This window comes from Elgaria multicarinata, chromosome 17, assembly GCF_023053635.1.
Source record: "Elgaria multicarinata webbii isolate HBS135686 ecotype San Diego chromosome 17, rElgMul1.1.pri, whole genome shotgun sequence".
Lineage (NCBI taxonomy): Eukaryota > Metazoa > Chordata > Lepidosauria > Squamata > Anguidae > Elgaria > Elgaria multicarinata.
Window position 1 is genome coordinate 4157227 of NC_086187.1, and position 16152 is coordinate 4173378.

At 47.6% G+C, this 16152-nt stretch overlaps 2 protein-coding genes across 2 annotated transcripts; both read left to right on the forward strand.

Annotated features, from left to right (window-relative positions):
- Positions 1 to 41: 41 nt before the first annotated feature.
- Positions 42 to 3532, forward strand: PGP (phosphoglycolate phosphatase). Its single transcript, XM_063143164.1, has 2 exons — positions 42 to 649; positions 1394 to 3532. Exons 1-2 carry the CDS (start codon positions 46 to 48, stop codon positions 1717 to 1719), a joined length of 930 nt encoding a protein of 309 aa, XP_062999234.1. The 5' UTR covers positions 42 to 45; the 3' UTR covers positions 1720 to 3532.
- Positions 3533 to 6851: 3319 nt separating this feature from the next.
- On the forward strand, positions 6852 to 16119 carry BRICD5 (BRICHOS domain containing 5). Its single transcript, XM_063143420.1, has 6 exons — positions 6852 to 6890; positions 7879 to 8013; positions 9866 to 10018; positions 13083 to 13190; positions 14999 to 15152; positions 16025 to 16119. The coding sequence occupies exons 1-6, from the start codon at positions 6852 to 6854 to the stop codon at positions 16117 to 16119; spliced, it is 684 nt and encodes a 227-aa protein (XP_062999490.1).
- Positions 16120 to 16152: the final 33 nt, after the last annotated feature.

Consider the following 16152-nt stretch of genomic DNA (forward strand, 5'->3'; position numbering starts at 1 on the left):
ACGCCCTCAAGTCTCCGTCCGCGCCGCCCGGCTGCCTCTGAGGCGATGGCGGCGAAGCGGTGCCAGCGGCTGGAGGCGGCGCTGGCGCGGCCGGTGCTGGCGGGCGCCGAGGCGCTACTGTTCGACTGCGACGGCGTGCTGTGGCGCGGCGAGGCGGCGGTGCCGGGGGCGGCCGAGGCGCTGGGCCGGCTGGAGGCGCGCGCGGGCAAGCGGCTCTGCTACGTCACCAACAACTCCTCGCGCACGCGCCAGGCCTACACGGAGAAGCTGCGGCGCCTGGGCTTCCCGCCGGCCGAGCCGCGGCAGGTCTTCGGCTCCGCCTACTGCGCCGCGCGCTACCTCAGCCGGGCGCTGCCGCCGGGCGCCGCCGCCTACGTGCTCGGCGGGGCCGCGCTGAGCGCCGAGCTGGAGGCGGCGGGCGTGGCCCACCTGGGCGCCGGCCCCGCCCCCGCGCCCGGCTCCGCCCACTTCGGCGCGCGCGCCCCGCTGGACCCCGCCGTGAGCGCCGTGCTGGTGGGCTACGACGAGCACTTCAGCTACGGCAAGCTCTGCCTGGCCCTGCGCTACCTGCTGCAGCGCGACGGCTGCCTCCTGGTGGGCACCAACCGCGACCACCGCCTGCCGCTCGAGGGCGGCAGCGCCGTGCCCGGTACGGCCTCTGAGCGCGGGCGGAGGGCGGCCGGGGAGCGTGGCGGCCGGCGGGAGGGCGGGCCGGCCGGCCCTGGCGCTCCTGAGGCCCCGTGGTAGGGGGACAGGGGGCTCCTGTCTCTTCTAGCAGTTGCGTAGAGAAGGGAATTGCAGCAGCTGCCCTGGTGGGATTCCCTCTTCATCACCACAGGGAAAGCTGCAGGAGCCCTGCCCTCTTTTGTATCTGGTCACACTAGCTAAAAAGGGCAGAGTGCCCTGTTCTCCTTTTCATATGGTCACCCTGCCCAGGGGCCCATGAGTTCAGCCCTTTCAACACGCAGCCCTCTGTGGGGTCGGGGTCCCCGTGAGGTGCCCCACAGTATGTTACCATCCTACGCCAGGGCTTAGTTGTGGGGCAGGGCAGGGCATGAGGAAAGGTGGTGGGTGTGGTAGAGGATTAACAGCTGTTGTAAAAGGAGAAGGATAGAGATAACGGGCTCCAGAGGGTTGGTAGTCGGGACTCTTGCCTGTGGGGAGGGGGGCACCCAGTAGGGATCAGGCTTTCCTTGCATCAGCTGATTGTGGGGTTCACATGCTGCCTCTTCGTGGGTGCTGGCTGGCACTCGACTAGCCTTCGCGTTAGTCATCCTTCAAAACAGCAGGGCTGGCTTCTCCCACTCATAGCCTTTGGCAGAATCTTGGGATTTCTGCTGGTTGTGCCTCATGGCTTGGCCTGCCGATTACCTAGTTTCTCTTCTCTCTTCAGGCACTGGCTGTCTTGTCAAAGCCGTGGAGACGGCAGCAGAACGCGAAGCGTTCATCATCGGCAAGCCCAGCCGCTACATGTTTGAATGTGTGGCCAGCGAGTTCAGCATTGACCCTGCTCGTACAATCATGGTTGGCGATCGTCTGGACACAGACATCCTCATGGGCAACAATTGTGGCCTGACGACGATTCTAACCCTCACGGGGGTCACCACCTTGGAAGAAGTAAAAGGCCACTTGGAGAGTGACTGTCCTGAGCGGAGAAGCCTAGTCCCCGATTACTATGTGGATAGCATAGCAGACCTTCTCCCTGCCCTCCAGGATTAAAAAAGGGAAGTTTTAAATGATGTCCTCCCCCCCCCCCCCTCCATCCTCCGTGGCTCGAGGCTGGTAGTATCATCACAGTTACTGCAATGCATAATATTGCTGCTTGCAGCTAAAGATGCTTTTAGTGTGTAACTTTCCATTTGAGTTCTGTTTACAAATTCCTTTTAAAATGCACTTTGAAACAAAGAGGGAAGTGTGTTGCGTCAATCAGCTTTTCAGATGTTGTGAAACATCAAGTATGTCCTTAAAGTGCCCATAGTGTTGAGATATCAGGGTAGAATCTTGCTCACCTGGGTCAAAGGGGATCGGGCTGGCTTCTGTTAAAACCTTGCACTGTGGTCTTTCGTGGAAACTATAACTCAGTTTTGGGAAATTCAGGGAATCGAGCAGTTTGGGGGCAGTTACTCTTTTTTTGGTCTCTAGAACTTGACTTTAAGCTTGGATTTTATGCTTACTCAGGTCCCAGTTTTAGACAGCCTGTTCCAGAGGTGATTTCAGGGAAAAGGAAATCACTTGTGTGACCAGTAGTATTGTTGTTATCCCTTCCCACACTGCCATTTGCACTTGCTCAATATGCAAAACATGAATGATACTGTTGTGTTTTATGTGTTCCTTCAAGATAATAGATGTATGTATATAGTGATGTGAAGAACTTCAGATAATCTATTTTAAAAGTGAATTATAATATATTGAAAATAGGTTTTATTGATCAGGAGGGATGTAACTCTGTAGAATACTAAAAGATCTTCCTCATGTTCTTCAGTACATACCACAGCAGTACCGGTGTAATTTGCCGAAATAACACCCTTTAACTAAGCAGTTGGGTCAGTTGTCATCGTGTTTAAATTACTGGCTTAATGTCCAAACGAGAACTGCCTTGCTCACCTACAGGTCTCAGATGCAAAGGGTGCAATTTTATTCTGAAGCCATTTTGGTATCAGTGCTGATGAAGTAAGTACAGTAACTTGCCCAGGTCTTCCTGTCAAAATCTTACTTGTAGGTTGATAGGAGAACACAAGAAAAATCTTTTGCAGGTCTGCCTTGGTTGAAAATGGAGGTTCAAGCCATTTTACTTTGCAGTTTTGTAGTAAGTGTGATTAATTGCACCTTCCAGGTGTCTGTTCTTGTGGCCCTAGATGCCAAATTATGTAACGTCTCAAGAAATTGGATATGAAGATATTAAAATGTACTTTTTGTAATCAAGAGAGGACACTACTTTTACCTTTCAGATGTAGCCCAAGTGACTGTACTTGTGTACATACAGATGACTCTTCCTGTATTGCAGACACTTGAAACTTGTTTGAACTTGCCACTTTTTCATGCAGCAATAATTGTGTTGTGCGCAGTGGAAGATACTTTGTGTTTATAAATTAGTGTCAACATCCACACTTTTGAAGTGCTAAAGGTGCATAGTGAAATTTTATTTCACCCTTGTAATCTGTTTCTCGACAGAAAGCGTGTCCTTTTTAGGATTTTATCAAAACTGTCATTTGTAAACGTAAAGGTTATTTTCCACTTCTGATAATTCAAACTGTTTATTTCTGTTTGGAATTACTTTAAAATAACGGTGTCCTTTTTTCAGGGACTTCTGGTTATGCAATTTTGGGGAGATTCAGGAATGTGTCACATATATAATGTTGTTTAGACATTCTCAGCAGCTACTCAGTCCTACTTGCCACATTGCGGAATTTCTTCTCACTGTTTCTGTCCTCGTTGTGAATCTCTGCTGGTGAAAGACCAACCCATTTCTGTAAAACCATTGGGAACTTCAGTTCTATACTTAAGTCACATTAAATAGACATCTCACTGCTTCTTTGTGTTTGTCATCTTTTAATATTACATCCTTCGAGTTTCACTGGTAATTTAACTAAACAATGTGTAAAATAATCCTTTGTCCCTGTTTTCTGATAACAGAATAGCCTATGCAAGGTTTCATTTAATTTTTCTCTGTCTCCGAGTTAATGAATAGTAGTCTCCTGGTGAAGTGAAATATGCAGTGTTACACATGATGGAACTAGTTGTGGATAAGAATTTTATTTAAAATGACACATTCTTCACTTCTGCAAAATAATACTTTTCATTTTTTGCTATTGAAGAATTTCAGTAAGGCAGAAGTAGTAATGGAAAACACATGGCATTCAGAGTAATCCTATGCTTGATTATTCAGGAATAGGTCTCTCTGGATTCAGTGGGATTTAGCTGCGTAGTAAGTGGGTTTAGGATTGCAGCCGTTATCTGCATTTAGGTGAACAAAGAGCGAAAGTGCTGGGGAACCTGGGCTCATCTGGAACTGTGTATCTTCTTCATGCTTGAGTCACACATAATGCAAACTGCTTTGGCTGTTGAGTCCAAGCCTCAGGTTGATGTGTTCTGTCATTCCCAGTGGTGTCGGATTTCTGGGAAATTCTGAATTGGAAAATATTTTTTAGACACTTTTCTGGAAACATTTCTAATGTTCTAAATCAATAGAGATCTCCATTAGATATCATTTATTTGATATGAAGTTTTACAAGCTGTATAAATATCTCAAGATTTTTCCAATAGCCAGTTGGTTTCAACTAAAATATTTTATTAGGAAAATAAATGAATAAATGTTACATTCAAACTAAGTTTTTTTAAATCTTAAAATTTAAGATATGACAAGTCAATCACATATACTTTCTTACATTATTTAAACTTTAAGGGAAAATTTAAGGCACTGAAAAATGTTTACTTATTTATTATATTTCTATACTGCCCAATAAGAGCCTCATGTGGCACAGAGCGATAAAGCAGCAGTTCCTGCAGCTGAAACTCTCCCCACGGCCTGAGTTCAATCCCAGCGGAAGCTGGTTTCAGGCAGCCGGCTCGGGTCGACTCAGCCTTCCATCCTCCGGAGGTCGGTAAAATGAGTACCCAGTTAGCTGGGGGAAAGGTAATAACGGCCGGGGAAGGCAATGGCAAACCCAGCTAGCGTCCCTCCAAGAGTCAGTAATGACTCAGTGCTTGCACGAGAGGATACTGCCCAATAGCCGAAGATCTTTGGACAATTCACAAAAATTAACATATTGCTTTGGGCATGCACAAGAACCTATGTATGCATGCTTCTGATGAATAGTCACCTGAAAAAAGTTAATTCTGTGAGGGCATCTTTATCAGATCTGGTGATGGTGGACAGGAGTGCCGAGGGAAGGGATAGAGATTGCTGGACTTGAACAAATGAGGGTTTTCAGGTAGCTCCTCCTTGCAGAGGCATGCGTGCTGCACCCCTTCCATGCTTTTAAGTAATTCATCTTACCAGGCTACTTTCTTTAAGGGACTCACTATCCTGAACCAGTGTTTGGTTGCATATTGCAAAGTTGGTGCTCTGTTTTGTTCTTGGCTGTTCAGGGGGCATGAAAAGAGCTGTTCAGCCAGAGCAGGGCAGAAATGGAATGCATGTTTTTCTGGCTGTGTGTTTGCCAGAGGAAAATGTACCCCGCTTTAACCTTGAGCCATGAAGTACACAAATATGCTTGCTTGATTTCTGAAGACTGAGAATGTGCAAGCTGGCATAAAAGCATTCTTCGCTCTCCTGAGTCTAAAGCCACACAATGGGAGGGTGGTGTGATCTTCTGCCAGATGAAATAGCTTGGAAGCAGAAGATGGCAGGTGCTTTATAAACAGATGCGAAATGATAATGACATCCTGTCGTCTTAGTCTTGCCCCAGATCTTGGGACATACTTGCCATAGAAATTCCTGAGGCCCTGGGCCATTTCAAAGGACCTTATCACAATGTGAGCTGAGTAAGTTCTGAGTCTGCTAGGTGTGCTAGCAGAAGTCCTAACATAGAGCTCTCCTTTTGATAGGTAGAAATAACAGACTTCGATTTCTATTTAGCTCTGTGCCTGCAACAGAGGTGTTGCTAGTGAGGCGTGTGCCCCATATTGTTAGTTAATTTCATACCAAGTCACTACTGCTTTGAAGCCTACAATCTGGATGCATGGGGAAATAGGAAGGATATGCATTTTTTTCACTTTAGCTTAGTTACCTTGTAGTAGGTTATTGGGACTAGAAAAAATCTATTCTTTCCATTTTTAGACAATGTTTTCCCATTAGGCATGTTTCTGTGACATATACAAAGGGGGATCTTGAGGCTCCTTACTCCAGCTTTCCTGAACAATTAGATTCGTCTAATGATTACCACTCAGTTGCTGCATCTCCCTCTGGCTGCTGTATATCCAATAAGATTTCAAGCTTTACTTGTCTAACGGGGCAAAGTTTCAGGACTTTTGAAGTGGTTGTTGCATGCAAACCCTCAAGACGCAACGGATCCTTCTTCCTGCATCCCATTTGATTGGGGGGTGAAACCCTTTTTCAATGGAGGGGGTTCTTCTGGTTTTGTTTCTAGACGATGGGGGTAGGGGTCAGGATGAAATTCCTATGGCATTTCTTCTCACAACATGCTAATACATTATATCTGAAATTACATTTTTAAGTGAGTCTGGAGCTTTCCCAACATTGATAGTCAGTGAACTTAGCTTACTAAAGCCATCCCTCTTCTTAAAAACGGGACAATCTGCCCCCCCCTTCTTAAATTGTAAATTGGGCCCTCAAAACAGTGGTGATAATGCACTGATACCTTGCAATGTGGAACAGGCTCAAATACCCATTCGCTTTGTTCTGCAGTGATGTGGACCCCTCTCTGGGCGCTGCTGGCGTGCAGGAATGGGCTGTCTTCAATCCCCCTAACCTTTGCTATGTCGGATCTCAGGGGCAGGCTGCCACTCCACCCCTACTCATGTTCACTTCCTCCTTGCAAGCAAGAGAGAGGTCTTAGGGCGACTGCCAGCAGGCGAGGGCCTTACACAAAGCCCCCAATTGTGTTCCCCATGAATGCCTTGGCTGTCTCACAAGGAAGAACGACGGGGGGGGGGGAGCATTGCTGTGCCCAGGACAGCATCTCTCTGCAGCCCCCGTTCCCTCCCGCTCGTTAGGGAGTCTAAAGTTTCACCTCCATGTGTCTCTCTCCAAGTTGAGGTGCCAGGGTGCCCAGCTGCTTTGCCCTAACGGGCACATTCTCAGGTTTCTAGCTGGATTCTAAGGGCTCTGATGATGCACAACCTCTACATCGTCAGAAGACAGAGTTGGAGCAGCAACGGTTGCATCAAGAATGGAGGAGCAGGCCGTGGCCCACGCCACCCCCTCTCCAGTAAGTACCTGCACTCCCCTTGCTCAGTACCCCCCTCTCCTTGGCACCAGTAAAGGGCCTTTAGACTGGTATTGACCTCTACGTTCTTTTAAAGTTTTTCCTTAAAAAAATATGGGATGATGCACTGAGAACTTCACAGGAAAACTTCCTGATGAATTGTGTCCCTTATTAATTACTGGCAGGGTGGGTATCATTCAGATGTCCACTCCAGCGACCCAAATGTTCTGGGCCTGCCTGGATGCCGCAGGGTAAAATGTGGGAAACTGAAAGCAGGCTGATACAGGAAATGAGAGGGCTTGAATCAAGGGTCCTTTCATTACTCTAGTGTAGTACTATTCATGTGGATCTTGTGTTCCTGGAGGCTAAAGAGATGCTTAAGGAATCTGCTCAAATCTTTTGCAAGCTATGGAACATCTGCGTGCTATTGGACATACTGCATTAGATATTGATATTAAATGTTTTATGTGTAGGCGTTATGAGACCTCTTGCATTTATTTAGAGAGGCAAAGTATAGTATTAAACATTTTATTTGAACAGACCATCTCAATAGCTTAATTTCAGTTTCTCTACACTAAAAATTAAAAATCAAACCTCATTTACATTCTGAAATGGTGAGAAAACAGTTAGATTTACATATATATATGCTTTTGCATAACAATTTGAACACAGTAAATTGGTCAAATATTTTGATTTCTAGGGAAATGGGAATATGGTTGCATAATCCAAAGGATTGCTATGGATTGGCCAAAATGATCCAAACAAGTGATATACCCCACATAACAAACAGGATGAATCCCTTATATTCCATGACCCTGTCTTCCACACCCATTAAGAATATTTATATTGAATTGCTTGCCTTGCCATTTACTTTTAATTCATTTTCTTAAGTAGCTGAGGCTAAAAAACAGTTGACTTTCTTTGATGGCTGTAGCCGGCCACTTCTGGCAATCGTGGTGTGCTTAACTGATGGGTTTACCTTGGCTCTTAGGTGACAGCTCCCCCAGCCAAATCCCAAAGCAGCCCTTCCAGGATATTTTGGGTCACCCTATCTGTCATTTTGATCTGTGGAATTATCTGCATCGCTGTGACCACAGCTCTCAGCTTCACTCAGTCTTCTCCCAAGGTAAGGAGCACCCTTACTCTGGAATGTAGTACTTCACTCATTCCATGTTTTTGCTGGAATAGTTGAAGGCTGTAAAGCAGTTGTAAAAAGAATAAGGCTGCCATATGTCATGCCTCCCACCATACTATACACATTTACCTGGGAGACTGTCTAAATCCAGGGGATTAGTTTCCAGGTAAACAAATAGAGGGCTGCATCGTTATTGACCTAAGATAGGGTAGAAAACCTTTGAATTTCAAGCAACATGTACTCCCCAGGCTCCTGGCTGTATGTGTGGAAATAGGTGCTACTTAATCCTCCTTCCTGTACCTGGTAGTTGAGGTATACTGGCTCCAGGAGTTGGAAGGGTCTTGGAGATCATCTAGTCCAACCCCCTGTTCAATGCAGGCTCTGATAGATGACCATCCCACCTCTGCTGAAATACTTCCAGTAAAGAAGAACCCACACACACACACCTCCCAGGTCTATCCCACTGCCAAGCAACCCTCACTGTTAGGATGTTTCTCCTAATGTTGAGCCAAAATCTGGTTCCCTGCTGGTTCTACTCCTGCCCTCTGGAGCAACAGAGGATAAATCTGCTCCATCTTCTGCATGGCAGCATTTCCAATACTGGAAGTCTGCTGTCATTTCTCATAGAATTATAGAATAGTTGAGTTGGAAGGGGACTATAAGGCCATCAGGTCCAACCCCCTGCTCATTGCAGGAATCCACCTTGAAGCGTCCCTGACAGATGGCTGTCCAGCTGCCTCTTGAAGGCCTCTAAGGTGGGAGAGCCCATGACCTCCCTGGGTCATTGGTTCCATTGTCTCTTCTTCAGGTTAAGTATAGCTCTTTCATAGGACTTCTCATAGGACTTGGTTTACAGCCTCCCAACCCCACCACATCCTTGTTGCTCATCTCTGCATGCACTCCCAACTTGTCAATGTCCTTCTTAAAATGTGGTCCCCAAAGATGGGCACAGTACTCTAAATGTGGTTTGACTAATGCAGAATAGAGTGGAGGAAGTTACCCTCTGGAGAAGATGGCTGGTGGTTGGGTTTAATTTTCCTGTATCCTCTCTTGCAGTCATTTCTACAGAAACTATTCTGCAAAGCATGAGGAAGCCACTCTCTTTTGTCTGCTGCATGAGGAACTTAAATTGGAAGTTCCTAATTTGAAATGTTTTGAGCAAGAGCGAATCATGTTGGGAATATTGCAACCTCATCTGCAAGTTACAGGAAAGGGGCAGTGTTGCAGCTAGTTCGGGCTTTGTAATTTAGGCCACAGCTAGCCTTAGGATCTCTGTAGCCTACAGTGTGGTTTCCCGTGATCTGCACCTTCCCCACCCCTGACTTTCTCCATTGCTAGGAGCACCCGCGCGCTCTCGCTCCTGCCAGTATAACGGAACACAAAATGGACTGAACAAACTCTTTGTCAGGCTCTATGCTGTACATGCACGAGCACGTGTGTGTAAAACTGTTTCCTCTCCTTCACTGAAGCATGTCCACCTTTTGTTCTAAGATGGCCTGTGTGCATGTGCTCCTGATAAATGCTTATTCTGTTTTGCCTTTTGTTTTTCTCAGCTAACTGCCTTTCTAATAGGAGGCATCATTACTAAAGACTCCCGTAATAATCCCTATCTTCACGCTGTTCACAACTTTATCAACCTCCCACATGTTCTGCATTGGACATCTGTTTTCCAAGCCAAAGAGCACCAGGTTTAAGATGCTTCCTTGCTCCCTGGGCTGTTTTTAGTTGCCCTAAACCCCCAAAGACCTGTGCAAGGGTGGGAGACGGAGTTCTGCTGCAGTGTCTTGCCTGGGTGGTGTCTTGATGCCACTGCTTCTGGGGTTACCACGGCGTGTCTTTGTAGCCTCTTTTGCAGGTTGTCCGGTTAAACTTTCAGAATCGCCCAGGCTCCCCGATGAACCAATCGGCCTTTATCAACAAGTCCAAGAATACGGTTACGTATTACGTCACTTCACCAAGTAACCAAACTACGTCAGTCCTGTTTGACCGCAAGAATGTGAGTGCGCTTGTTGTTGCTGCCTGATCCAAGTGTAGCAAGAAAGACAAGGTGGGGTACCATCCATAGAAGTTTCAGACCGGCTTGTCAGACGTGACACTTGAGCCACAAAACTGCTGGGTGGTCCTGACCAAGGCCTATTCTCTCAGCCTGTGTAGAAGGGAAATAATAGTGGCCGACCTCACAGGGTTGTTGTGAAGATGAGAGGCAATGTTTGATTAAGGGTGCAATGCTATGGCTTACAGTGCCTGGCGATAAGTATTCACACACACCCTAACTTGTCCACATTTTGTTGTATTACCACTTGGAATTAAAATGGAGTTAATTGGCATGTTTACCGCTTGATTGCCACAATATACTTATAACTTTGAAGGTGCAAAAAAAATTTTTAATTGTGGCACAAAAGTTAAAAACAAACTGGCATTTGTTGGTTGCATAAGTGTGTCGTCCCCCCCCCCCCCCGACCATTTCAATACTTGGTAGAAGCACCTTTGGCAGCATTTACAGCTGTGAGCCTTTTGGGGTAAGTCTCTACCAGCTTTGCACATCTGGATCTTGCAATACTTGCCCCTTCTTCTTGGCAAAATTACTTATCCTGTCAGGTTGGATGGGGACCGTTGATGAGCAGCAGTTTTCATGTCTTGCCACAGAATCTCAGTCGGATTGAGGTTGGACTTTGACTGGGCCATTCTAAGACGCCCAGGTTCTCGTTTTCAAACCACTCCAGTGTCTAGGGCCGCTGTCCCGGTGGAAGGTGGACATCCGCTGCAGTCTCCGGTCCCTTCCGGACTAAAATAGAATTGCCCTGTATTTGGCTCCATCCATCTTGCCCTCAATCCTGCCCAGCAGCCCAGTCCCTGCCAAGGAAAGGCATCCCCACAACATGCTGCTCCTGCCACCATGCTGCACCGTGGGGATGGTGTCCTCAGGCACTGCTGGCTTTAGGCCCCACGTAGCGTTTTGCGCAAAGGCCAAAAAGTTCAGTCCAGAGAACCTCCCCCCCCCTCCCCATATGTTTGCTGTGCCTCCCACACACCTTTTGGCAAAATGCAAATGGGATTTGATAGAGTTTTGTTTTTTCAGCAATGGGTTTCTTCTTGCCACTCTTCCATAAAGCTCAGCTTTGTGGCGCGTCCGTGTGATAGATGTCCCATGGACGGTTTCTCCCACCTCAGCTGTGGATCTCTCCAGCTCCTTCAGAGTGACCGTGGGCCTCTTGTTGCTTCTCTGACTGATGCCCTCCACACTTGGTCACTGAGTTTTGGTGGACGGCCTTCTCTAGGCAGAGTCGCGGTTGTGCCATATTCTTTCCATTTTGTAATAATGGATTTAATGGTGCTCTGGGGGGATCTTTATAGTTTGGGATATTTTTTTATAACCCTACCCTGATTGATGCTTCCTCAGAACTTGGTCCTGGACTTGTTTTGATAGCTCTTTGGTCTTCATGATGCTGTTTGCTAGATGTGCTCTCCCACAGGTGTGTTTTATCTGAGATCATGTGACGGTCGCATTGCACACAGGTGGGGCTGCATTCAATAACAACAACAAATGATGTGACTTCCAAAGCCAGTTGGTTGCACCAGGACTTATTTAGGGGTGTCACAGCATGTGTGTGTGTGTGTACTTATGCAATCAAGACCTCTCAGTTTTGCATTTCTAAACCATTTTGTAAAACATGTAGATTCTTTCCCAACTTCAACATTATGGACTATATTATGTAGGTCAGTGAGAAGAAATCCTAATTGACTCAATCGTAATTCCAGCTTGTAACACAGCAAAATGTGGACAGGCCAAAGGCGGGTGAATACTTATGCAAGGCACTGTACACCCTTGAGGCTCATGAGCCTCCAAACTCAGCAGCTTACAAGCATCCAGTGCTGAGCAGGAGCGGCAGAGCTGACTGGTGCCTCAACACCCCTCCTGCTCTTCGTTTTTGCTAGATGGGCTTTGTCTATTTATTTATTTATTTATTTATTACATTTATATACCGCCCCATAGCCGAAGCTCTCTGGGCGGTTTACATCAGTTAAAAATGGTAAAATGGCTCTCATGGGGAGAACTGCTAGAAAAAGACACTTCAAGTAGGCAAGTCACATGTAGGGGTAGAGCATTCTGAATTAGACAAGCATCTTGACAGATATTTTAATTGCTTTCATGTTCCCCCAGCTGGATATGGAGCAGCTCCTTAACAAAGGCTAGTTAATTTCACTACAAAAACAGTCACTAACATTTTTTCTAAATCAGTTGCTTTGTAGTTCATAATGGTCCCTTGCAATGGGCACGAGTCACAAGATCGCTGAGAGCGCTAGCTGTGTTATTCTTCACCCAACCCCACCAAGCACAGCCAACTCTCATATTCAAACTTTTAAAATCAGTGTCACGTTGTTGCTCAGCTGCACAGAACCTATAGGTAGAGCCCAGTTAAGCCAGAGTCTTAAGAGCATCTTTCAGTAATGTTCTTCACAGAGGAAGGGGGAGAGCGTCCAGCTCCTCCCAACACTCATCACAGCCTTCCTGATATTCCTCATGGGCCTTGATCATGAGAACACAGGTCTAGCAAAATACTCCCCAACCCCTTTTCTTTATGTGTTGTGCCTTTATTTTATTTTATTACATTTATATACCGCCCCATAGCTGAAGCTCTCTGGGCGGTTTACAAAAGTTAAATTGCAATTTTAGATTGCAAACTTGCAGGCAGCTACTGTCTTGCTTGCAGATGGATTGTAAGCTGCTCCAGGGGGTTACTACTTTTTTAAATTAATTAATTAATTAAAACATGCATACACACACAATTAGAATTATTTGTTTATTAAATTTCTGTACTGCCCAATAGCCAAAGTTCTCTGGGTGGTTCACAAAAATTAGAACCACCAAATACAGCTTCCAGGTCAGGTGGTGCATCGTCTCTCTCCAGAGCCAGACCCCTTTGAGGCAACATACCTGCCCAAGTATAAGACAGCCTGTACATGGAAAGAACAATTAAATCCAGTTGGAGACTGCCAAGGTTACTTAGTGGACCTAGTAATCTGTAAAGTCCTCATGCTGACATAGTTTTTCTGCACAGGGCTTCATTTGCTACAAGCCTTCAGGGCAAAATCACTGTTATCTGAGGATGATGGATGCCCAAGACTATGACACCATGCAGATGTCCTTCAACCTGTCGGAGCACAGGGTGAGCAGCTACAGGACTAGTAAGCAGGCTCTGTAGCATTTGGCCAAATCCTCTTTGCTCGGGGGGGGGGGGGGCTGTTCTCTTGGTCTGGCAACAGCCATCAGCTGCCCCATCTGAGAAGCGTGGAATAGGATCTCTCCTGCGAGATGTGGTGATGGCGGCTGGGGGGCGTATCTAAGAGGCATTTGTCATGACAGCTAGACGGAGCGTTCCTGTGCAGAGGCAGTAAATTTCTGAGCGTCAGATGTTTGTTCCTAGCCCTAAGGGCGATGCCATCAGTGGGCTTCTGAATTCAACAGGGTAACTGTTGCTGGAAACAGAATGCAGCACTAGATGGATCTGGTCAGGAAATGTTTTAAGGAAGGCAGTCCTTAAAACGATTCCTGTGCTGTGTTGCTAAACTGTGCTCTTCAAGTAGTCCTCGAAAGTCAAGAAGCGGACTGAGCATCTGAAGCTGCCTCTGGCTGGATTAGGCCCTTGTTCCCTCTGACTGGCAGGGGCTCCCCAGCCTCTCAGGCCTGAGCTCCTTCCCAGCCCTGCTACTAAGAGCCTGTTGAATAAAGTTTCTATTAGTTGAACCTGGAGCATTTTGCATTCCCAACATTCACTCTCCAATTGAATTATGGCCCCTTCCTTTGCTACGGGAGGAGGGGGCTTGTACATTTGCACGGATCAGTTCGGTATCTGAAACTGGATTGCAACTTCATTGTCCATCGAGGTTGTTATGATTGGCCAAGATGGGGGGGGGGTTCCTCCTCTCCATTACACAGGATTAAATGACAAACTTAGCAGGAAAACAAGTTAAATTGGTCCCTTTTAACTCTTCAAGCCCTTCAGAGAAAGAAACAAAAGGCTGACTTTTGTGCTGCTACCGTGATCAGTGGCACGGTGGTGACAGGAGTGAGGTCTGCATAGTGTGCAAATGTGGCCCCCGGACCTCCTGCAGCGCCCCCGCCCCCCCGCCCCCATCCTCCACCCACAGTGGAAGGCTGAAAGGTAAAAGAGCAGCAGAGGGGAGGTTCTGTGACGGGTGAGTGGCAATTCCAGGAAGACAAGCAAACAAAGGCGCTTTTCTCAGTCCTGCAGCAGCGGCAGCATACGTTTTGAGTAATGATATAGAACATCCCTTGAAACAAAATGTTAATGGCTCTCCAGTCAAGGCCGAGGGCAGAGGTTCGGTTTCGAAAAGACAGAAGGCCCTGTTTGTGGTGAATGTCAGAACAAAGCTAGGTGGGGTTGGCTGACTGCTCCCAGTTCCATTTAGCAGACGGGGTTCCTTGCCAGCTCTGCTAAACTTCCCCAGAACTTTGAAAAAACACACACATCAGCACGAATGTGAGAGCCCGGGCATCCTCGCTCGCCAGCAGAGGGGAGGGAAGCAGCCTGCAGGCTGGGCCCAGCCACAGGGAATGCCGACGGGGCAGCGGCCGCTGGCGATGAGGGGAAACGGCCACTGCCTCCAGGGCACGGGCTGAAGTTGCTCGAGCATCCTCAGCTTTCCTAACCCACAAATGAGGAACTTGGGGAATTGTTCAGGAAGAGGGCTGCCGTGCTCCCTCGACCCTCAATGGGGCCATCCCCAGGGTTCTTTGGGGAAAGCTGTGGGATTTGAACCACTTTGAACAGGCCTACATTTGCGGTGTAGAGATGCCCCTTGGCCAATGAATCACGTTGCTGGCTCTTCCGTTGAAGCAGCAGCATGGAAGCCGATGCGGGAAAGGCTCGTACGTGTGGCGACTGAGGACGAGGAAGCCCGCTTCGGCTCCGAGTCTGGCAGAGGCTGCATCACACCTCCTTTTCCTTTGCAGGTGGATCAGTTGCCACTTCCCAATGACAAGACCCAGTACTACCGGGAGTTCCTAGGGATCGTGCCAGGCAGACCAGTGCGGCCAGAGGAAGCTGGAGGGGCCATCCGCTCCCTGTGTGAGCAGGTGCCCATCTACTGGGTCAAGAAAAAAGATGGTAAGTTGGATGAGGCCCAAGGCCTTCTGGAGAGGAAGAGCAGTAACATAAAAGCCGGAAAGACACTGGTCCCGTTCACAGTGTGGCCGTAGGTCTCTCTCGGCCACACGTTGCGTTCAACGCAGGGCCTGCCACCAAGAGCAGCAACTGTGTAGTTCATTCTCTCTCTGTAATATTTTGGACAGTCCAACCTGTATTATCACAGCATTGTTTCCCTGCTTCTAGTTTCATTGGCTGCCACCATGAGAGGGAAGAACAAACACAACGTTGATGTCAGGACACGGAAAATTGTCAGCTGTTGGGGTGGTGGGCAGGCAAGGGTATTAATGGGTGGTTGCTATTTTCAGCAGCAACAACATACTTCATATAAGCATGTAGCCCCAACCTCAGCCTGCCCTTTACCTGTTGGGATAAAACAATCACAAACCTCTTTGTATTCTGAGAATGCAGTAAAAATGTGAAAAACGATGTGCCCTGCCCAGCCCAGCCCAGCGCTTTCAAACTTGTGTTCATGGCATTACGCTCTGCTCCCTCCTATTGAATTCCACAGGAATTACAAGTGCTTAAATGGCTGGGGGCAGCTCCTGCTTTCAGAAGGAGACATGGAAGAGTCAGCCAGGAAACAGGAGCTGCCCTGAATAATGGAGCTTTTTCCTCACTTCGTAGGACTCCAGGTGCACTGGCAGCAAGCCGTGAAGCCCAGAGAAATGCGTTAAAAGTCGACACCATTATCAAATGTGGGTTTTCTTTCTAGATCCTGCAGAGGCGCCACCCCAACTTGCAGTCTCCTTCCCTCTCATGCTCAGGGTAAGGACCCTGCGCCCTCCCAAATGCACCCCTGCACACCCTCCACTCACCTGTCCTCTTTACAGGTCCTCCAAAGCAGCGGCTCATCTACCTGTGCATTGACATCTGCTTTCCGAGCAACATTTGCGTCTCCATCTGTTTCTACTACCTGCCGGAGTGAGCGGCCTCCTGCCAACCTGACCTCCCTCCTCTG